The sequence below is a fragment of the Thermobia domestica genome, chromosome 7 (assembly GCF_964235325.1).
Source record: "Thermobia domestica chromosome 7, izTheDome1.hap1.1, whole genome shotgun sequence".
NCBI lineage: Eukaryota > Metazoa > Arthropoda > Insecta > Zygentoma > Lepismatidae > Thermobia > Thermobia domestica.
In genome coordinates, this window is record NC_137460.1 from 75,839,447 (window position 1) to 75,864,670 (window position 25,224).

Consider the following 25,224-nt stretch of genomic DNA (forward strand, 5'->3'; position numbering starts at 1 on the left):
ATCTTCTAAAGGTGGTAATTGCATTTTTCTTCTTTGCAGACTTTAGTATGCGTATTGAATTACAGGTTTGGCAAAAGCCATGGTTTTTATTAAGAAAACCAAAACTTTTTTTTTAAACCAGGTTCTTTTGTTAAACCAGATTTTTTGGTTTAAATAATTTGCTCTATGTATTCATATCATATATGGACAGAAATAAGTTTGTTTCACCTTGGTGTTATTATGCAACAACCGGGTTATGCTGGAAGGGGTCACATAAGCTTTAAGCGGAATCCAAACCGCTTCTCGACTTACATCCGAGAGAAACTGTCCTCCATTTGAACTCGAAACTAGGACTAATTGGCCACAAATGCGATACGTCTGCCAACTCACTCACGAAGGACTCCTGATAAAAATATGTTGTACGGATCTTTACATACTTGTTAATGTAATTTTCAAGAGTCGTTTCAGAAGGACAAAAAGATAAACAGCTGCACAAGTGAAACCAACTAATTTAGTCCAAGTTAGTTAACAACGACTTTTATTAGTCCAAATTAAAGAAATACAACGACTTAATTTGCATATCAGTAAGAAAAGTGAATAAAGACACGAATTTATTTGAGTCCACTTTGGCTCAGACTCATTTATACATAAATATATACCAAAGATACTTCTCATTTCACTAAATGCCTCTCGTGGGATTTGTATGACCCCCCCCCCCACACACACACACACAAAGTATGGCATTTCGATGCATTTTATCAAGAGTAAACATTATTGAAACGAAACAATATTTAGAATTTTTTCTTTGATTGTAATTACATAATAATAATAGCAAACTATTAAAAAGTCACAAAACAAACATTCATAAACATATAAAAAAAAAGTTGATTTTGTAGTATAATCTTTTTGAGTAATGAGTGGGGAATTTAGTCTGAATATAATACGAATAATATACGGGAGTGAAACATGATAACCCACAAATGTGTGTTCATCAAGATTTTACAAATACTTACACTTTTACGAATATTTTTCGTTTTTTGGTTGAAACCAGTTTTTTTTTTTTTTTTTTTTTAACAGCTGGTTTAAACCAGCCAACCCTGTTGCATTATAAATATATTATTTTGTAGGATCTTTTATAAAAAGTCCTCGCGCCTCCCCTGAAAATCTTAGGCGCGTCGCACAGTTTGAAAACCCCTGCCCTAGACCACTAAAATCAAGAGGATGGTCCAGCGTTTGCTTTCCCTGTTGCCAATAGTTAAGGTGTCTCTTCGTGTAGTGGCGGATCTTGGCCGGGGCCTAGCCCCTCCCCCTGTTTTTCAGTGACAAAAATAATTTAAGCTGTTATTTATATACAGGGTGCGGCAGCTATTTGAGAACACATAGTATAAGTGACACAGTACCCTGTATGTCATTGTAACAATTCCTTTGTTGTTGTTGTTGTTGTTGTTGCAGATAAACATGGCAAACCTTACGCTAACCAAGAAAATGAAGAGGCATGCAATCATCGTCTCCTTGACTGCAGAACACGCCGATCCCAAGATCGCTGCCTTCCTGAACGTCGTCCGGTCATTCGTCTTCAAAGTTCGGAGAGAACTGGAGACCGCAAGTGATAATATGGAAATAGTTTTCCACAGAAAACATTGTCAGCGCTCGGACAAGATCACGATGCCCGAATTCATCGCTTCCGTCCAAGCTTTTGTCGAAGCGGACCCAAGGAAGTCATGAGGACACTCGTAAGAGAGAAGCAGGTTGACGAAGCCACCATTCGACGTGTGGTGTATGAAGACCTCCGTTATAAGTCATACGTGATGCGGAAAGGCCAGCTCATGTCCGCGAGAACCAGGCAGAATAAAGTGGCCCGCGCCAAGCGCCTTTTCAACAAGCTGAAACATCCCGAGCAGCCAGAAATGCTCTGGTTCTTCTCGAATGAGAAAATCTTCGTCCAGGACCAGAAAGCGAACCGCAGAAATGATCGGTGGCTGTGTTGGTGGTTCTGGGGGTCATGAACAGTGAGGGCGACGTGATGCCTCCAAATTTCTTTAGTCAAGGTGCAAGAGTCAACGCCTTTGCTTACACCGATGTGTTGAAGATGGTTGTGCAGCCCTGGATTACTGCTATAGCATGTGGCAGGCCATATGTTTTTCAGCAGGACTCCGCTCCCGTCCATACGGCCTTCAACCCAAGAATGGTTGGCCACGAATTTTCACACCCACATCACCCCAAACATGTGACCCCAGCTCCCCTAACGTCAATCCTTTGTACTTTTACGTCTGAGGCGAGGTTAAGAGGGTCTCTAATAGACATCTACACAACACCGTTGCGGCTCTCAGGGTAGCCATTGTGGATGCCATGACAAACATTCCCAGAATCCACCTTAATCATGCCTGCCGACAGTTTAGAGGCTGTTGAACATACATTATTTCCCGTCTCGTGGGCTACACTAGTAATGATTAGTGGATGACAATGTCGAAGGAAATGGAAAAATCCGTGGTTATACCCTTTACGCCAAAGGAAGCGGGTAATTAATACAAGTGAGTATGAAATAACTGGTGGAATGAGAATAGGCAAAGAAACGAGAAAACCTACGGACACGATATTGCCCAAAACAAACTAGTGTGGACGGAGATCGAGCCACGGATCACTAGCCCAACAGGTGAGCACTCTACAACTGAACCACTGTGACCCACTTGTGATATTTAATAATATAGAATTCTGATTACCAGATATCGAACCGCCGCGCCGTCTGCTCAAAACGGAAAGCTCCATCTTAATAGTACTGCTAGAAATGTTTCAATAAGTATCAAAAACATTCTTTTGACCGATACTAGTACCAATTTCCACCAATGGCCAACTTAACACAATGAAATATTTACAAGTAAGACACCTTATACAATGCTTTAGAAGCTCCATTCAATTTATTGTTTTCTTACTAGCTGTCAAAAATATCCAACAAAGTCGAGTATACATTTAAAAACATGTTATTTTTATTATTTTCTTTAAAAAGTTGAATCACTTCAGTATCGCTACGTAAGGTATAGAATTATAGTTTAATGCAGAATTCAAAATACAGTCTTGGGGCCGTGGTGGCTCAGTGGTAAAGTGTTCGCTTCTGGTGCATGGGTTCCTCGGTTCGATTCCAGCTCGCGCCAAGTGAACTTCGTGGTGGACAAAAATCGTGTGCGTGGGTTTTCTCGGGGTACTCCCGTTTCCTCCCACTTTCTTCATTCCACCATTTCATTCGTTTCTCATCATCACCGTCTCCTTTAGCCTAGCCGGAATAACCGTGGGACGTAAACTGGAATACTTTTTTTTCAAAGTACGGTCTTGTTCCAAGGGAAAAAGCTGGATACTCGTTCCTTTAAAACTCCGTACTTTCACAACAATATGAGGAAACAATTAGTAGGCCCATTTTGGTTTAAGGTTAAGATTTTCCGTTTATTTTAAAGAGAAATGATGACCAGGATGTTTTGAACGAGACTGCATACATGTCTCTACTGAAGACTGAACTTCGGCCTACACAGATCGCACGGAAAATCTGCGTTAATTTCTTTACCGAGGAAGACCCAGGTTCGATTCCCGGTGGGAGCTCCTGTGGTTCCGATTCTACGTTAAGCTGTAGGTTCACATTTCATATAGCCTCGCTGCTGAAAAGGGTGCTAAACTCAAATCAAAAAATAAAGTTTCTTAAGTTGCAATTAAATCGTCAAACAGATTTAAATTGGTAGCGACATCTATTAACATCAGGCAGGCAAGCGGTAGCGGACGTAACGATGTCTATTAGTGTGAATTTTCTATTAGATATTGGTGTAATGCATGAGACCTCTGCCCTTTATAAATAGGATTCACAAATACAGTAAAGCGTCGATTATCCGAAGTAATTGGGGGACATGGGTGTTCGGAAAACTGGTTTGTTCGGATAATCGAACTGTACATGTTTATTTGCCAAAAAGAAGTACTGTACAGTAAATTTATTCATAAAAACAGGCATCTCTTTAAGTATTACAAAGTAACGTACAAAGGCAACTTTAGTAGGAATATATAGTACTGAAATTAAGGGCCCTTAATATATACTGCCGCTACTTCTACAGCCAGTGCCAAACCGACAGAAGTGTGCTGATTGTTTAAACACAGCGACTGGCGGCTTGGCTGGTCAGCAGCTCCTTATGAAGGCCCCATTAGAAGCAATGTTCCGCCAGCGGTGGCTCAATGCGGCGATTACTGTGGGAAACTTGGTTTGGGAGTGAGGGGGATGATGGACGGTAGGGTGGGAGAGTGACAGGTGCGAGCGAGTACACAGTTCGGTTAAGCGGTCGTTCGGTTGACCGACGTTCGGATAATCGACGCTCTACTGTAATAAACAGCTCAATTTGTTTTCAGTTGTCTTTAGTTGCACGTCATTGAAATACTGACGAAATTGCCTGCAGATAGAAACAACTAGTAAACTCTAGCGCCACAAGCAATCGAGTTCCATGACTCGTCAAAAGGCGCACGTTCAATGGATGATGCGTGGTCAGCGCATTGGCTTTCTAGGCCAGAGTTTGCTATCTTTCAATTCAGATTCCCAAACTGAAAGATAGCAAACGAGAAAGAAAAAGAAAGAATACATTATACCTACGTATAACTAATATGAGTTAAAGACAGATTCTTGGAAGTTTTTCTTTTCGAATATAACTGTACAAGGTGTCCGAGAGGCCCCCGCACCCTAGGTTTGAGTACTGCAAGAACACTTTCAGAGCTATTTTACGTGTGATATTAGGAACACTGGTTCGCGTGCCATGGATCGTATGTGGGCACAGTACGACGGGATTCCAGAATATTTTGCTTATTAGGTGTGTCATTTCCGTAAGGAAACTTTCCAGTCTCCAACATCAACATCCCTATTGAGATGACTCTCACAAAGTCCAATACATACAACATCACACCTGATTGTAGGGAAAAATCAACTCACATGCTTCTCATAGTCGTTACAGGAGACATGAAGAATTGCGTAAACGTATGGAGTAAGTCTTTCGAACGATAACTCCTCAGATACTGCGCAACATCATAAGGACACGGAGACCCATACATCGGTGTGTATAGCAATGGATCATATATATAGAGCCATTTGATACATGTAGCCTACTATAATTTTAATTCAACTTAATATACTGATCATAGAACCGGTTGTTGAATAATCTGAATGACACTACTGTCTAAGCAACACGTTTTTCTTTTTTTGTTCGTTCCTGTTGGACGTATCAGTAATGATGGTTAAGAAAATAACACGCATCTAAGTTGCTAACATTATAAATAAAATCAGTATGCTGAGACATGGAGCGCTCTGCTAATATTCAAGAGTAAGCCTACTATAGATTATATGTCACTCCTTATGTAAAAGTATGTAACACAAAAATAATGATGGTACTGGTTAAGAATAGACCTAGTTCTTAAAGGCCATACCCTCCGTCTCCGGGGCGTCTACTCCCTACGGACGTACCATGCGCAAGTACTTCTGCTTCACTCCTGCCCTGACTCGGTTAGATAGCAATCTCGCTTTCAGTGGCCACCTAGCAAAAGTCTGTGTTTTTACACACTGCTTTTTATACCATACGTCCATACACATATTTATACCCGCAAGAAGAAGTTATCGTAAATCGAATCTGCACCCACGAATGCAATTTCCACATTCAGAAACAATTTCCAAGGCACAACGAGTGAATTTCATGATGAAATAATTGCATATAATAGGATAGCACGTAATAATTTCCACCGCCCTTCAGCTTGCACACATATTATCAATCTCTATGCAATGATTTTGGCATGTGCTGCAGTTAAGGTTGCCAACTTTTAAAAAATATCCAGGACACCCACCTGGAGAGCGTATACTTTTAAAATTGGGACATCATCGCTCGTAAAAAAATATGAACCTGAAAGTGGTCAATTCACATAAAATTGAGCAATTCGCAGTTCGAATTTAATACTTTTAGTTACTTTTGAAGCATTTATTAAACTTACTTATTCCAGTTTTGGCAGAAGCTGAGTTTGGGGGGGGGGGGGGCAATGGGACAACCGGTCCAGACCCCGCGCTTGGAGGGGGAAGCGTTTGGAGCATGTTTAGTCTAAGAAGTAGATACACTAGCACTTTCATATCTAGTCGGCGCTCGGCAATTTTTACTACATAATACTCTGGCCCCGCGTGGACATTATTGGCACTAGGCCCCACGCGCACATAAAGCCGCCTTTGAGTTTTGGTTGACTCGCCACATGTAATTTTTGTAGTTTACCATCAATAATACATGTCATTTAAAACAGAAAAGCAAATATAATTGTGACATGCACAAAAAATATACTTTAAAAAAATAATAAGTTTTCCAGCTTTGTTGGGGCTGATAATGTCCCATAATGCCTACATACTTTAACTGGATGTGGATGCATTTGACAAAGGTAGTTGAGGATAAAGCAGTGCTGACAGCTGCGCTCTTGAAAATGTATTTGTGTTGACCATTAGCAGTTTTGGTAAGTTAAGTAAACTTCAACTCTAAATAAGGCGAAAAATGGCAAAAGTTTCACAAAATACGCTATAATTAGGACTATAAACATTTGGTATATTTACATGGATAAATGCTTCTCTGAATATGATAAATTTAGCCAAAAATAAGCCAAATTGGCATCAGTGCCACTTCGCAAACAATAACATCACGACGGAACAACAAATTCGTTTCGGAAATAATTGCGCTATGGGCGTGATCAGCTGTTGTCAAATTGCGGTTCATTTTAGAATCCAGATTCAATTAATTAATTTCCACGTAATTAAAAAATAATCTAAATAGAACAGAGAATGTGACTAGTGAGAGGAAAAATTACCGGACATTTAACGTCCGGTTTAGAGTTCCTGTCGGACACCGGACAAGGTCAAAAACCGAATTGCCCGATAAAATACCGATGGTTGGCAACCCTAGATATAGTAATAACAGTCCACAGTATTAGGGAATAATTTAAACAAGAGAAGTCAAAGCTTTAAGAAAAATATGACGAACTATTCTTAATCTTAAGCTGAAATATAGTGCACACAAAAAAAGGGGTGTCAGGACCAGGGGTGCACCCGCGCGGGACGTCCATTGGTTCCAGACTTCCCAAAACTTCGTAATTCGATATACATTTGTATACTTTCTTAATTAACACACAAAAAAGTACTTGTTTAGTAGAGAAATTACTGGTAATGCAGCCTAAGAATTTGAGATTTCATTTCATCTCTACCCCTTCGTTTTCTTATAAAAGCAATCTAGTTCTATTTTTTTCTGAAAGTATCATACAGTTGACAGTAGTTAGCAATTAATTATCTTCTCGGCTGCAGTAACACCGGTTCAATAGTACATAGACCTCGTGCATTGTAGCATTGGACAAAAATTTCTGGGTGCGCGCTGGGTGGCATATTTGCGGATCCCACACGTTTCAGGTATCCTCTGATCTTATTGGCCGATACAGATAGAACATCAGAAGTCATGCCATACATATACCAGCAAGCAAGCGCCAGATGGTCGGCCGTCGTAGTCGAACGTGCTGGTGAGCGAGGTGGTAATGAAAGTCAGCTTTGGCGTGGGTTCAAACCCGGCTCAAAAAGTTTCTTTTTATTTATCTTTTTTAATTTTCATAACACTTTTATTAAAATAAGCGTGCAGTTTTACTAAAAGGATCCATTGTACTAGTAGTAGGAGTAATAAAAGTATAGCTTATCCAGACTTAAGAATGGACTGTTGGTCTTATGGGAACAGCGATGCCAAGTTGAGCATTAAAAACAAATGCAGAACAGATCGCGCTTCTATTATACTACCTACTGATGTTGCCAACTCACGTAGTAAAAAAAGAAATCCACACCGCAACGATTTATAAATAATAATAATAATAATAATAATAATAATAATAATAATAATAATAAACTTACCACATTGAATCAATCGCACTCCAAAGAATCAATTCCTTCCATATCATCATCATCCCAACTCAAAACAACTTATACTTTTACCCGGGTTTTTCTGCTTTAAATAATTAACCCTTTGGGGATCCTATGGTACAATTTTGTACTATACGCGTTTTTCATGGTACATTGCGTTATTTCTCTTCTATTTGAGCTTTTTCGTCCGGGTTTTTTTTGTTTTCCAAGTCCAGAGGCCTTGTAGAAGATATTACGTATGGTTTCAGACCGTCCTGCGTCCAGACATAGGAGGTGATGACGACATGTCAAAAATTTCTTTTCTCATTTTCTAAGCCTATGTTCAATATTTTTTGGCAGGCTTATTTTTCTACGTAGAAGATTGAAATTTTGCACAAACATTCAGTCCGCCGAGTAGTATTTACCAGATTTTTTGTTCCGATGTCAGTGCTAAAACAGGGGGGGAACCAGAGGGGCAAAGGGGTAAAAAAAAAGGGATTGTTTACCCCCAAAATCCCGTTTTTCGTCATTTTCCCGCCTTACATACATGATGGGGACACGTGAGTCATACCGTCTGAAAGGCAGTTCCATTCTAAAGAGAATGACGGTCGAATTATTATTCTAGGGTTATTAGGGATGTCTCAGGGAATTTTAAAAACTTCTATATAGGGAAAAATGGGACATGGTGGGTATATTTTTTTGGGGCGGGCTTATTTTTGAACGTAGAAGATTGAAATTTTGCACAAACATTTAGTCCATCGAGTAGTATTTACATGATTTTTTGTTCCGATGTCAGTGTTAAAACGGGGAGAACCAGAGGGGCAAAGGGTTAAAAAGGGGATATTTTTACCCCAAAAATCCCGTTTTTCATTTTCCCGCCTCACATACACGATGGGGACACGTGAGTCATACCGTCTGAAAGGCGATTCCATTCTGAAGAGAACGACGGTCGAATTATTATTCTAGGGTAATTAGGGCCGTCTCAGTGAATTTCCATCCAAATATACTTCTGTATAGGGTAAAAGTGGGGCATAATAGGGAAATTTTTTCTGGTGAGCCTATTTTTTCACGTATAAGATTGAAATTTTGCACAAACATTCAGTCCACCGAGTAGTATTTACCAGAAGTTTTTTTCCGATTTCTGCGTAAAAACAGGGGGGTCCAGAGGGGCAAAAGTTGAAAAAAGGGATTTTTAGACCCAAAAATCCCTTTCTTCGGGATTTTCCCCCTTTACATACATGATAGAGACACGGTCTCATACGATGAGTCATACGGTCTGAAAGGCAGTTCTGTTCTGAAGAGAATGATGGGTGAAACATGACCCTAGGGTAATTAGGGATGTCTCAGGAAATTTTTTCCCTGAGATCATGGTGTTTTGGGGTCGTTTAGGGCATGGTGGGAATTCCTGATAAAATTTCTCCCGCCCTTACTATTCAAGATAGAAACTTGAAATTTGGTACACACATTTAGTTTACCAAGTACTATTCATCAGATCTTTTGGAGTCTCTACGTTCACACAGGCGGGGGGCAGGGGGGCCCAAAGTTGGACAAAAAAATTTCATCAAAATTTTCCCTTTGACATCAATTTTCCCTCTCCTGGTATATGGTATGGGCATGGAAGTGATACCATTTGAAAGCCTGCTCTATTTTGAAGAGAATGAGGTATGAACCATGATCCTAGGATAAATAGTGACGATACAGTACCTGCTTGACTGAAAGTCTAAAAAATAGCCCAAAAAGCCAGGATCCGGAAAGGGTTAAACACGTTCATAACAATAGCCCTTTCTTTCCTCTTCAACACTTGACCACTCTTAAGCTTAAAAGAGGTGCTGGCTGTAATTTCTTCCATTTTGATATATTAACACACACACACGCACCTAGGCACACACAGACGGCGCGATTTCGTTCCCAGAACAGCACAGTAAGTAAATGAACTCAATCAAGAAAATGCCGAATGTTCAGACACACTGCACAATAGCAAAGACACAACAGAGAATTTCGTCTGGAATCTGACATCAGTCATCTAGTGCGACAATAGACGATAGAGTAGGTAAGCTATTGGCCCCAACCACCACATCAAACTGTCTCCCTATTTCCTGGTGTAGTTTCTCAAACCAATGCTATTATGAAACCTAACAGAAATCACAGTCAGTTATGAACTCCCAAAGAAATTTCAATGCACAAAAGATAAAAGAAATATAAAATGCGTCCTGCCGCAATTCTCGCTGAAATTTCCTTCCCGACGAGGAATACATAGGCCTATATAATTAATAATCGAACTCAGATGTTCCGAGAAACACTTCATGAATCAGTGTTTGGCCTAAGAAGTTTTACACTTAGCGTTTATATTTAATACAATTAAGTTAATAGTTATAGAAAGATACGGATTATGGCTGTAGCTTGGTTAAATAATAATAACAGACCTAACAAAACTGAAGTACTTGAAAAAACATCCCGCAGACCATCTCCTGAAATTATTACTCCCTTTTTATTCAGAGTGCTTCCGTGGATGAATGGTTACGCTCGCCGTCTTGTAATCAAAGGGTCCTGGGTTCAATTCCTGGTGGGGACACAAGTTGTTCGGGTGCTGCAACAACATTTCCGCTCTCTTTCCTTATTTGATCAAAATATTTTTCTTTGGTTGAGATAGAAAAAAAAATAAAGAAAAGGAGATGGAAGTAAAATTTTATTTTTCTTAAAATCAGAAAGATTTCATTCAATTCTTTCTGGCCGTACTTTTATTCCTTCCTAGCTACCTTTTTTCGTACTTGAAATTAGTGGAAGTGGTAATCCTAATGAGCGCACGAATGTAGGTTGACACTACGGTGAAATTTCTAGTCAGTTGGCAACGGTATCTTTGAGCAGATAGTTTTAGTCACGTGAAAATACACCGGCAACGTTTTAGCAGCCGTTACGCTTATCGTGTCTTCCCCCTTCGTTTAACACTAGAAGCACGAAGCAGTCATTTTGACTGCTTCAAGAAATATAATTTCGTATCACTTCTGTAATGATTTCGCTAAGGCCCTGAAATTCGTTGACTTTTAATATTTTTGTGTCCACTTGTTGATAATATTAACAATAAGTTTATGTCCCTTTTCACAGGGGCGCTAGCGTCAGTTATACCTAGAAGCACGAAGCAGTCAATTTGACTGCCTTATAAAGAGCATGGAAAATTAATGTTTCTATTTGTGATTTGCAAGTGGCAGCATTACACACTTCTTATTTCTGTACAAAAGAAAAATTAAAAACCTTTATTGATTGTAATTTGAGACACAAAAAAATATTGTTTTTTCTAGCAATTTCGTAGTAGATTTTTTCATGTCTTAGAAGATATCAGGTAGTGTGTTCTAGTAGACAAACAAATTAGTTCAGATACTCGCGGCCAATAGTGAGTACTTATAGTTAGTTGAGGTGAACCGTGTACATGTGACATTTTACGATGAGACCTCAAGAAATACATGATCTCTTAGAAATTGAGTCTGAAGAAAATAATGAAAATTTGCAATTTGCAGGATTCTAGTGAAGGGGATGGAAACTTGAGTGTTTTTGAACCTGAAAAGAACATTTTATATTCAAGTGATGAAGAAAAGGAACGATGATGGAGAATACAACGACAATAGTGGTGACAGTTTTATTACTCCGAATGGAACAATGTGGACAAAATTGGATTTGGGACAATGTGACGTTTGCCGTCTATGTAAGAAGAATACTGTTCGCGAAGCTCCAGGACTGATAAATTTTGGCAAGAAGCGAGTGTCTGAGGAAGAATGTAGTAGAGCTTTTCGTTTATTATTTGATATGCCAATGAGGAGGCATATACTAAAGTGCACTAAAACTAAAGCGTATAGGCAACTGAACTCAACAACATGGACTTCAACTCTTTCAGAACTACAATATTATTTGCGCTTTATTTACTGAGGTGCTAATAGTGCTCAGTAATATCCATTATGGGCTTGTGGGAAAAAACAACTGGGCCACTAATTAATAGGTAAACAACGAATAGGGATAGGTTCTGTGAAACAAAACGGTATTTCAAATTTGATGAAAAGGGAACAAAATCTGCAAGACTTCAAATGGACAAATTCACACTCGCGTCAGGATTTTTGGATGCATTTACTGAGAAGCGCAAAAACTTTTAGAAACCGCATGACGTGATCGTTGACGAGCAGCTCTATTTCATGAAAGTCAGATGTCGATTGGACCAATAAATGCCAACTAAATCCTATAAACTTCGTATCAAGTTCTGATTACTTGCTGACGTGCATTCAAAGTATGTCCTAAAAGACTTTCCATACCTGGGCAAGGATTTCGAGTACCCTTCTGGGACACAGTTAAGTGAATTTGTGGTGTCTAGTTTGATAAATCCATTCACTAAAAGGGAATAAATGTTACATGTGATAACTTCTTCAGGACAAGTAAACTAGCTGAATCTTTTAGTGCTAAATGTACTAGTTTAGTTGGGACAATAAAGCAAAACAGAAGAGAGCTTCCTAAAGGTTCTGCACCCTCAAAAGACAAAGACCTGTATCACTGTGATGTTTACCATGACCAGAGGGGTAATATATTAACTGTCTACAAATGTAAGCGGATCAAAAGTGTTTGTGTCTTGAGTTCCATGCATAAGTAAGTATCAATTTCCACGACACCAAAGAAAATGACCGAAAACTACAACATACTACAGTCAGATGAAGTTTGGTATAGACATCGTGGATCAAATGGTAAAGAAATACACAGTGCGATGTGCGTATAGACGGTGGCCAATGTACATTCTTTTTAACTTGGTTGATTTTACATGCTTGACTTCGTGGATAGTATACGAAGAAGCTACTGGAAAGAAAATCGGTTGGCTACAATATCCCCAACGTTTGGCCAAAGAGGTGATGGTCAATGTCACTAATGACAGTGACAGTGTATCTGAAGATAGAGAAGTTCCTTCCACACCCAAGCGAATACAATGTAAAGTACGATTGTCAAAAACTACAAACCAGCAGACATATGTTTCAAATGTCGAAAGTACGTACGTGGGTACTGTACTGCAGAGATCCGAAAGCGAATTATCTGCTCCCAGTGAAAGTGACGCTGTAATGGCCTCCTCCTAAGGAGATATTTTTGAAAGATACCATAGAAAATGTTATTTTACAATAAACGTTTATTATCTAAGAATTGACAGTAATCTTTGGTTATTTTAATTATTTCAAAATCTATGATATTAAACTTATTTTATTCATAAATATTTTGATATTATATATATTATGTGTTTAATGTTTATAAATAAACATTGTAAAATAAATAATTTGCTTGATAGGGTTACTTGTAGAATTGTCTCAATAAGAAAGTCACAAAACACAGTCATTCCGTGACACCATTATTTTCTTTTTTAGTTAGAAACGGGAAGCAGTCAATTTGACTGCGTCGTGCTTCTAGGGGGTTCAAAATTTCCGTGCTTCTAGTGTTAAAAAACAAAAACTTGACATTAAAAGCTAATTAAATCCTTTATAAGGAAAAGAGAAGTTACGAAAATTATCTTTGTATCGTCGGTGAATATTTAACATTCTTTAAGATAAACTACAGTAGTGAAACCTGTTGTTTAAGGGGGTAAGTACGCAGAAGTAAAAGCCCATAACCAACCACAGTACAGACTTAACTCTGGACGAGCCATAGAAGGAACGATTTAGAAGCCCTGCAGGGGTTGGTTAGGTTCTGTTCTCGACATCAAATGGACAAATCAAAGACTTTCCCAAATTTTTCTATACATTTTACATGACCAATTTATAACAGCTGGCTAGGGTAGCGCGCGAATACTGAAACGCTTGGAATCGGCGAAAATGCCGCCGCGTGACGACTGAAAACCATTATGCGGCGAGACTACAGAACAAAAGCAGTCAAACCAGGGCCACATCCCATAGCAGTTCGAATAAACGCAATGGAAACTTTTGTTTTAGTTTGCGATATTCGATATCACATAGTGATCTTGCGATATGACATCACTGATGCAAATTTTGTTTGCGTTGATGTTTGTTTTCCGTATTGCGAATTGATACGCAAATAGTAGGTTTGTATTCTTAAACTTAGCGCACGGGTTTTGAATTTTGTTCCGATTCTCAAATTTTGCGAAGACTGACATGGAATGAGGACCCCGGTCAAAACGGGATAATTAATCCCACCCATAAGAGCACACTATAATCCTATGGCAATTTATTTAATAAATTGTAAAAGGATAAACGGATGGCATTTAAATTCTCCCAAATCTATCGACGACTCCGAAGCCGGTACTGTGACTTAGTGAAAAACTAACCTAATCATCAATGACATCAGTTACAAATAAGGAACCGTAATCACTACCGAAATCTTACTACGGTTATTCATATCGAATTGCTGCTTATTTTACTGCCTAAATAAAATCTAAACTTGTGTAAAATGTTAGGACTTGGTCCAAGGGAAGCTCCTGTGAGTAGCTTAGTGGTGGACATCGCGTCTATTGGTTTTCTCAAGCTATTTCCGTTTTCTCTATTTTCATTCGATCATTTATTCCATCATCACTCACCTGTTTCCCTTAACCTGAAACGGAAAGCATTTCATTTTGGTTCAATCCTTGTTGCTCGCTTTTACATATTGTCAACCAATAAATGCATTCGAAATTAAGGTACACGAAAGCAGACTGCACATACAGTCAGGGCCGCCCACAAGGGGGATGTATGGCGCAAGCTGCGCCATTGAGAAAACTTTTGGGGGGGATTTTACTCTACTTTCGAACTAGCAATTTTACTGTCGGAATAGCATTAAAACACGATTTTGAGAAGCTAATTTTCAAAAATTTTCCGGGGTGAACCCCCGTACCCCCTGTTTCGATACTCGATGAATGAAGTACCGCGCAAGTAGCCATATGAAAGGAAAGGTTGGTTCGTTTTAAGAGAGAAGGGCCACCCACAGGAGGGATGAATGGCGCAAGTTGTGCCATCGAGAAAAAAATTGGGGAAGAATTTTACTCTAATGTCGAATAAGTAAGGCCATTTTTATAATTACTACTGCCCCTACTACTACTACAAGCATTCTATAATACTACTACAGGAAATAAAAACAACAAAAATAACAATTACTAGTACTATAAAAACTACTGCTACACTGGGCAATTGTTTTTAGAGGACTTGAGTTTTGAGGAGGGAAGAGATTATTAGTTTTGGGAGGGAGTGCGCCATCAGCTTTGGGGGGGATGGGCAGCCCTGCATACAGTATGTAGTGAATTGTGATTGGGGAGGAGCAGGGGAAAATCACGCCAAGAAAGAATTGAAAGCTATCGATGTAAAGAAAAGAATTGACAGATCAGGCCCATTCAATAACCTAACACTTAATATAACTCAGCCCTACCCTTTAACTCACTGGAAATGTAAAATATTATCTAATGACATTTTAAGTGCAAAGGTAAATTTTAATGCTTGTCATATTTTATGCAGCTGTTATGTTTATCCATCAATAAGTTCTCCAGTAAAAGCATTGGTTTATTGTCTATTTTCAAATACAATGTTCACACGTAACAGTAATATGAACCTGATAATAATAAGCCTGGGTATACGAAAACTGATAATTATAAATCAATCAAGTAATTAAGATAGTTAAATGAGTAATTCTAATCTAAGAACTAAATTACTTGTTTGGCAATGAAAATGAAGATAAACCGTCTGTACAACGTTCCAAATCCTCGTGTTCAAAAAAATCAGAATTATAAATACTACTACACAAACGTATCTTCCAAAATATTTGAATTTATATGGTCTGAAGTGACGTCACAATATAAACACAGAATCCTCTTCTTTTGTTTCGTATGTGTCACGTTATTCAGGATATATACCTCTATTCCAGCAGATGTCTACCAAATATCAATCCCGTAACACGTTATATTTTATTGACATTACTGCTAATATTACTCAAGAGTAGAGACTTTTAATCATACAAAATTTAAAATTGATATTTTCACTTTCTACCTTCGCATGATCACAGCAACAACTTAAATCATCATTAACATTACAAGGGGGTTGATTCAAACAATATTCCTGCAGGGGATCAAAAGCGCCTTGCGCGTCATTGATACGTCTAATTCATTACTTAACACGTATACTAAATAGAGCAAATATTAAAGAACTGTAATATACTATACCAGTTATTTATATTACCAGTCTCAATATTACTTATATTTTGCTCATTTGTACCCTAAAACAATGACATTTCCATACCTCCTCCTGCATATTTCTGCCGCGCGGTTTCTGTCTGCTATAACTTGACAGCGTTGCCAGTCCGTTGACTTGAAATTTTACAAGATGCATTTCTTCTTTCTCGTTACAACTAGCTCGAAAACGCTTCAAGATACACAAGAAATTGTTTCGCGAATATATTTCATGTTTTCCGAATGCAAAGAAACTGTCACATATTTTATGATAACGAACCAATAGGACGTGGAGAGCCGTTGGAAGCGTACTGATTTGTGTTATCAATTGTAATATCAATTAGGTTCTTGCAGTCGTTCTTTCAGACAGTGTTCCGGGGGGCACACCTAGCATTCCGGAAGGGCACTCCTAGTACTATTTTATTTATTATATTATATACATATTATATTGGTTTTATCCGGGGGGCACTTTCAGAGCTCCGGGGGGCAGTGCCCCCAAAAAAACATGTCTGGAAGAAACACTGGTTCCTTGGTTATCAGAAAAGCTGCCTAATAAATGCGAAGAAAATTAATGCTTTCGTGAAAAAATTTAAGCTTACCATCTCATGGTTAAGTCCTTTCGGCTAAAGGAGATAGATGATTAACGAAAGTGAATTGTGAGATATTTTGTGCTCTCTCCAGGAATCAAACCTGAGAAAACGTTCAATAATGCGATCGTGACCAAAGCCGTACTCAGAGGGGACTTGGGAATCAAATCCCCACCTAGATTTTTCAAGTTTTCAATACATAAATGACGCTTAAACGTCATTTTTCGTCATTCTCAAGTCGACTAGGATTTTTAAAAAGAGAACTTTTTCATCAACTGCCTGATACATACGTCGGCGGTTTTTAAGTTAGTACAAACCAGGGGCGGATCCAGGACCGACTTCTGGGGGGGGGGGCGGTGGATTGTCATACTGCTCCTTTTAAGGGCTCCAAACTTTGGAATGGATTTTATTTTTATATGTAAAATAAGAAAGTTCCCTCTCCTGGGGGTCAATCGCCCCGATCGCCCCCCCCCTGGATCCGCCCCTGGTGCAAACTCAGGTAAACGGCATTACTGGTGGATCAGTTTGGAGCAATGGTTCTTAACTTTTAGGCCTACTGATTGACGATACACTTTACTGAGCCCGCGACATTGTGACACACTTGAATAATAAAATACATTATCCAGTGTACTACTGGTTTCTATGAAGCAGTGACTGTATGTAATATTGAGCATTGTTGCAGCTGCTGGAACATTGCTATTAGGGTGTGTGAAAATTAAATGTTTCACGATATTTAAATTCTAGAATTTCGAGACATCCTATGGGACTGACAAATCAGTATGTCGCGACACATCGGTTGGAAACCATTGGTTTGGAGCATCGTTTGGAAGAACACAATGTAACTCTCAGCCAAACTCGGCTAGTGTTGTGTGAGTAGCGTACGTTTGAGGCGAAGAAAGTGCGTGGTATCCAAGACAATAGATGAAAGAGAATCACGTGTTGATAAAACATTATTTTTTAAAAAGTAAGTCGCCTAAGGAGCCCAGAAACTCGACAAACATTATGGTGAATCTGCGCCAATAATCAGAAAAGTGTATAAATGGTTTCAAAACTTTCGAAGTGGCCATATGAGCACATGTCATGCAGAGCGTACTTGACGACTTGTCACCACTACAGAAAATATTGAAAAAATCCGACATGGTTGTGGATAATCGAACAGGAAATGTACGTGAAATTGCTGGTGCCATGAGCATCTCAGTGAACGGGTACATTATATTTTGTATGAACATTTGAACATGAGAAAGTTATCTGCTAGATGGGTATCGCGATAGCTTACGTCGATCAGGAACGGAATCGTGTGAAGTGTTGGGAGGACAACTTGAGACTATTTCGGCAGATTCGGCAGGACTTTATGCGTCCTTTCGTCACCGTGGATCAATTCACTCTTCTGTTGCGAAGGTGATGGCAATTATATTCTGGGACACGCAAAGCATGATCTTGACTATTTGGAAAAGGACTGAACAATAGCAGGTGACATATGCATCGTTACTTGACCGTCCCGGATTCGATTCCCGGTGGAAACACTCCGTCAAAAAAGTATAAGAGCTTTTTCAGGCCAGTGAGGTTTCTCTGGGTTTTTCTCTAATGCCGGATGGTACACACGGGAAAGAAAGTATTTGACAGTTGACAAATTTTTAGTTGCCAGTAACTCGGGAACAAATGAATTAATCTGGATCTTTTTTGTTGCTGTCCTTAGAATAGTTATAACTTGACAACTTGCCAAAATCAGTACTCTAATAAGTTAACTTGTTGTCGAGTTATTAGGAAAAGAAATTTTGTCAACTGAAGAATACTTTCTTTCGTGACTGTACCTACCATAATGGTTCCAGAGTGCTGCCTTCCTTCCCCATTCCTTTCTTCCTCCCCAATTCCCAGGGTAGTGTAATCCCCGGGGATGTCGTTCCTCATACGTAACAGGCTAACACTGCCATAGATGTCAAAGGTAAGAAATCTAATTTCTACTCCCAACCTTACTTGGACCATGCAAAATTTGAACTGCCAAACAAACGTACACACCTGGCCCAAAAGAAGGTACTGTTTCATCAGACAACGCATTTGTGCACTTCGGTATATTTGATGCAAAATTGATCGAGGTACTATTCAAAATTGTTCTGCATCCCTAACTTTCTTGTGTGATCCCCTGGGACTCTGCAATGCCATTTTTTTAGGGGAGGGGGGTAGACCAATCCTATTATTCCGAAGAGATCGCCAAACTGAAACATATGCCAGTGGGCCAAGTCTATTAACGTCAGAGGAAAAAGAACGTTGAGAAACTAAACAGGTTTTTCCTAACAACTTTTGTAGTTTTCATTTTTGCACGGACTTCCCAAACGAGCCTCCCCGTAAGCATCCTATAGTCATACCGATAACGGCCGCCTTCTGTAGTGTAGTCACAAAGCAACTAGCCCTCTCAATTAATACGAAAAATAATAATTATGGACATTTATTTCTGTATAGGAATGAGAAGTGATCTAACGAAAATTTTACTTATTTTAATACGGAGTAGTCGCGGGAGAAAGAATGACTCGTATTGTTTCACGAGTGATATAACTTCGCAGTAGGTTTTTAACGAAGAACTGTGTTCTCTTTACGACGCTCATATACAGGGTGTAACATAAATGCATGGCCAAAAGTGACGAGGTGATTGCGGACATCCAAGTAAGTAAAATATTCCTATAAACATGGTCCGATGCCGCTTCATTTCCGAGATACAGTGTTCAAATGTCGAGTCCCTCCAATGGCTCACTGTGGGAAAGTGAATGGAAATGTTCAATATTACAGGAATAATACAATCAAGTGAAATTATGCCAGTGCAAATACATTTACACTAACATAAAGAACGAAACTAATCAACACTTGAGGTTATTGGGTTGTCAGTGTTGCCAACCTGGTACAAAGCGTTATGTTTTCAAATAACAACAGTCATCGTCACTGCCACTAAAACCTGAGTGAAGATACTGACGGAGTAATAGCCTCCAAGTTCAATATTTTGCTCGCAACAGTACCACTTAGGCCAGTTTGACCTTGTACTCAGGCCCGTAGCCAACCCAAAAACTTAGGGGGGCCCCGATTCAACCATATGATAGTTCATCAACATATTATAGTTCTTTTGCAAGCCTACTGTAACACTTTTAGGGGGCCAGCAAAAATTTAGGGGGCCCGGTCACCCTAGACCCCCCTGGATACGGGCCTGCTTGTACTTATGTTCGATCATGGCGTATACGCGTGTCTGTTGTTTGGGTTGTGGAAATATCGCAAAACATATGAATAACCTTAATAAATAATTCTGTGGAACACATGCTGGATATATGATTATGCAATGTCAAATTTATTTTTTGTGTAATACTTGTAACTCACATCGGAATTTAAAGAATGCTTTCAAAATTAAAAATCACTAGGAACCTCGAAGACTGATTTTGCAAGTGAGGGTAAAAAGCCTCTTCCCCGCATTTGTCCATGTGACTTCTCTCTTTGGCCTAGCCATGTTAGGGGGACTTTGGGCCGAACTTTGCAAAAAAAAAAAAAATAAATAAATAAATAAAATAAAATAAAATAAAATAAAATACAATAAATAAATAAAGCTGGGAATTGTAACATTTGTTATATTTGATGTTCTGAATAATATCAAAACTCTCAAAATAACTCCTGTCTGTGTCACGGAGTTTCAGGCAATTCAATGTCTGGAGTACTGGAGAAACACAAGTTATCATTGGAACACTTCTTGCACGGAAATGGGTAAGCGAACGGAGCTCAAATTAGATTTAAATGTAAGAGAAATAAAGGCTGTATCGTTTAATATAAGTACACACATAAAATACCGCAAAAATAATATATTGTCTGAAGGGTACATCAAAGCTACAATAAAACACATTTTGGGATCTACACAAACGATACACGTATGCCGAACACACAATTTTCATAGGTCTGGCTAATTGGTGAACATTCTTTCTGAAACCTCCCATAAGGGACCAGACAGCGGAATCAGTAAATGTCCTGGCAACTTTGTTCCAGTCTGAACGAAACTGCACCTCTGAAATAGCAGGGCGAACACTTTTCCGCAGTTTAGCTTTCATCGAAGCCTAGAATTGTTCTATGGAACGCAGCTCTGGGCAATTTGGTGGATTCGTCTCTCTGCCCACAACATTGACATCGTGGTTCCGATGCCATCGCATTGCTAATGTTCCATAATGACACGTAGCCAAGTCAGGCCAAAATAATGGTTTAACACTGTGTTTACGTAGTATTGCTAGAAGTCGCTTATTTAGTCACTCGTTGACATACAGATCGCCTGTCTTTGAACGGTTTGAAAATACTGCACATGATTTTATTCCACATTCGCATATTGCTTGCCACTCCAGAACGTTTTTTTCGGCAAATTTTGCAGTCGGAATTGATTTGTCGGCTTTGTTGACAACCGAACCTTTGCGAAAAGTGTAATATTGGGGACCAGGCGATGATTTATAATCCAATTTGACGTAGGTTTTGTCGTCCATAATCACACACACATTTATTTTGGACAGAATAGAGTCGTACAACTTCCTTACACCCGTTTTTACGGCTACTTCCTGTTTTGTACTACGTTTTTTTAAGTTTTTAGGTTATGTCCCCGTTTGACATGCTGCACCATTCCAATAAATGTTGCGAACTTTTCGGGCAACATTTCGCGCAGAGTTCCTTTTTAGAGGCAAGTGCCTTCAGTATCTTCTTTTCAAAATTCGGGTTCGCTGGGCCTGACTTTCGTCCAGCTCAGGAACTATCGCTGAAGGTATACTCCTCACCATATTTTCTAATTGCCATTTGCACTCCACCAACACTCACCCCTGCCAGTTTTACAAGTCGTCTGTAGGTTAGTCCTTTAGTGGTACATCATCTGTCTACGATAATTTTTTCTTCTCTGCGGGAAGCCCCGCATTTTCTTTCATATTCAAACTTTCAACACACGAACTGCATCTACTGCTTTACAAACTTCACATGACTCAAAATTATACTGTGGCAGCTTCATACACACTCCTGCCACCTATTCTGGGAAGGGAAAGTTGTATTTATATTAAACGATACAGTCTTCATATAGGCTTTATATTCAATTATGTATTTCCTTATTTAGTTCCATAGTAAACGATCAAAGTCTACAAACGTTAAAAGAACAACAAAACCTTTATTTTTCTCGTTCTGGACGCTTCAGTATCGTAGGTGTTGCAAAAACATTCGGTATACAAGACTTTTTTTTATATACTTTAGCTTCCCATTGATACCTATTTCATGCATGTGCGACCTATAATCACAGAGTCACGTGCGTTTGAATGAAATGTTGCGTTTTTGTTAACCACTTACGCTGTGTATGCTGGTTATACACGGATTTTTCTTTGTTTCTCATTTGTAACACTCCCTATATCAATTTAGTCTACGTTTAATTCCCATTAGCACCCATACTGCATACAGATTTGATGGGACACTATTTATTTTCCAGTTCTACCCTCGTCCAAATGCGACTAAGAGGTTCACAATGTCAAGTGGGTACAGTTCGCGGCATAGAAAATGTTAAAAGAAAGTTTTAGTCCAAATTACCAACAAAATATTGCGCTATATGCTTATTTCGTTCAGAAACAAGCGTCTCGATCGACTAACTTCTCCTGGTATTCAATCCAACTTGCCCTCCTCTCTTGTCTAAACAGTCTGTGTGACGTAATATACTCCCCATTCAGACGAAAAAAAAAAAACATGAATCATATTTACAAGTTTTATAGTTCTAAGACCGTCTCTTTCATTCATTTGTTCTGAAGTGCCCTTGTAAAGCCTGAATAAAAAAAAATGTCTCAGAATATTCCCATAGCTTCATAAATGTCTTTATTTGTATTCTTTCCCTTCTTCAATAGGAAGACGCTTCTGGTGAGGTGTATGGAAATTGCAACCTCGGCAGTAGGTTTTGTTCTTCCCAAAGTCTGTAAAAGTGGGTGCAGAGCTTAAAAACTGCTGACAAAAATAAGTTTTATTCATGGATTAATTTCATTTTGTTTCCCAGTATCTGCAAGCAAATGTTCTAAGGGCGTCATTTTGGCAAGACAGGAGGATGTAATCCCCCCTCCTTTGAGTGTGATAAATACATATTGTTTGATCAAATGTATAGTAAAACCTGATATAAAGAGTGAAACTCTTATGTCGGCGGAGAATCATCCCTCCGAACAAAATCTAAAATGACGCTGCTTTTAACAATACCTATAGAGTTACGAAAACACATTGCTAGAGCGCTTACATTTGGTTTCAAAAGTTGGAAGTTTGATCCCAAGCCATATGTGTTCATAGTGGGCAACACTGAGACATTCAAATATGGGGACAGAGAGGGATGATTTACATGTGAAAGTTTAAAATTGAAGAAAAAATGATCGGATAGCACCCATACTATGGTAAAATTTCTGATTTTATGAAGCAGAAGAAGGCAAGTTTCCGAACTGCAAGGATCATGTCAGGCAGTTGTGGAATTAAAGTAGAGAACTCTTTAAGAGCATCAGATGATTACAAAGGGAGAGAAGATCTTAAATTCAGCGGAATTAAGAATTTAAAAAATCTTCAGCTCCCGAGAATGAATAAAATCATGGTTCGATAGCTATGAGGTTCGTGGTTCGAAACCCGTCTCGGAAGCTGAAGATTTTTTTAAATCCTTAATTCCGGAGAATTTAAAATCTTTCTCTCCTTTCGTAATCATTCTTTGTCCTAAAAAAGAGTTCTCCACCTTAACTAGACAACTGCCTAATGTAATCCTTGCAGTTTGTAAACTTGCCTTCTTCTGTTTCACAAAATCACAAATTTCGTTATAATATGGATGCTGTCCGATCATTTTTTTTTCTCCAATTCTAAACTTGCATATGTAAATCATCCCTCTCCGTCTCCATATTTGAATCTGTCTGTCTCAATGTCGTTCACTATGACTGCGCATGGCTTGGGATCAAACTTTCAACTTTTCAAACCAAATGTAAGCACTCTAGTAATGTGTTGTTGTAACTCTATAGGTGTTGCTAAAAGCAGCGTCATTTTAGACTTTGTTCAGGGGATGGATTCTTCGCCGACATAAGAGTTTCACTTTTTGTAGCAACGTTTTACTATGCATTTGATCAAACAATATGTGTTTATGACTCAAGGGAGGAGGGAATTCCTGCCCAAATGACTCCCCTGGAACATCTGCTTGTAATTACTGGAAAACAAAATGAAATTAATTATTGAATAACATTTAGTTTTGTCAGTAGTTTTTAGTGCTCTGCGCCCAAATTACAGACTTTGGGAAGAACAAAGCCTACTGACGAGATTGAAAATTTTCATAGATTTCACAAGGAGCATGTCTTCCTACCTTGATGTAACACGTAGTCTTTGAAGACGGGAAAGAATCCAAATAAAGGTGTTTACAAAGCTACGAGAACATTTTACACAATTATTTTATTCAGGCTCTTCAAAGGTAAACGAATGAAAGAGACTGTTTTAGAGCTGTAAAATTTGTAAACATGGTTCATGCTTTTTCCGTCTGAATGGGAAGAGTATATTACGTTACGCAGACTGCTTTAGACAAGGAGAGGGTGGCGAGTTGGATTGAATACCAGAAGAAGTTGATCGAGGAGTGTGTTTCTGAATGCGTAAGCCCACGGCGCAAGAGTCTGTTAGTAATTTGGACTTTTCGTAACTTTCCGTAACATTTTCTATGCCGCGAACTGTACCTGGAAGAACCTGAGACGAACTGAAAAGTGCTGACCGCACGAGGGTATGTAGAGCCTTAAACGCACACACACACACAAAAAAAAAAAAAAAAGATTGTAAAAGTTTGCTGACCTTCATCCCAAAGTACAGTAATTCCAAAACATATTTTTTAAATAGTAACATCTTCTCTTGAGATGTATATTCCAAGCACCCTGGAAATCTTCAAAATTTATAAATTATACGGTGAAGTACACGAATAAATAAATCAAGTTGAAAAAAGTGGCTAACGCGAGTGGCCCCGGATTCTACTCCCGCTGAGAGTGCTAGCTTCAGATACAAACCCGAGTAATGATTTGGGTTATACTTCAAGAATTAAGCCCATTCTTATATAGCTTCGGAACTGAGAAAAGAATCACACAAAAAATCTGGTGGGAGGTACGGCCAACTATGGGGTATGGCTAGCCAAATAGCGCATACGCAATTGATATATGTGTAAACAGTGTATTGACTTCCTTTTAAGTCATATACGAGGGATAGAGATTCAAAGTTCTATTATTATAAATGTGCAAACAATGCGACAATGAAATACAAAAGATACTGTGATTTATGTTGGCCATTGTCATCAGAACACACATCTATAATAGTATAATACAAGTTATTTACTGAGTGAGGTATGTTTGGCCGTCAGCTGAACAAAACTACTGCATCGATTTTCACGAAACCTTCACTAATTACACTGAAAGCTCAAAATAGTTACACGCAGGTGACAGTACCATAATGCTTTGACCTAATGGAGCTGACATATGACGTAAATAAATTGACAGGCGTGAAATTTGGTATATGATAGTTTCTAGCTTCACAGAATTCGAATATACATACATACATATTTCACTTGCACAAATTTAATAGAG

At 38.8% G+C, this 25,224-nt stretch overlaps 1 protein-coding gene across 6 annotated transcripts in view; it reads right to left on the reverse strand.

Annotated features, from left to right (window-relative positions):
• The window catches only part of LOC145690200 (uncharacterized), a 104,648-nt gene that overhangs the window by 55,321 nt on the left and 24,103 nt on the right, over nt 1-25,224 (reverse strand). The window contains exon 1 of one of the 6 annotated variants that reach the window (XM_081764857.1): nt 16,117-16,265. The exons of 2 other annotated variants lie outside the window; for them this stretch is intronic. In XM_081764857.1, the coding sequence (XP_081620983.1) occupies nt 16,117-16,206 (90 nt within the window). In that variant the 5' untranslated portion in view covers nt 16,207-16,265. Of the gene's footprint in view, nt 1-15,533; nt 15,663-16,040; nt 16,266-25,224 lie in introns of those variants that run through there. 3 more of the 6 variants (XM_081764859.1, XM_081764860.1, XM_081764858.1) reach the window with 3 other exon arrangements.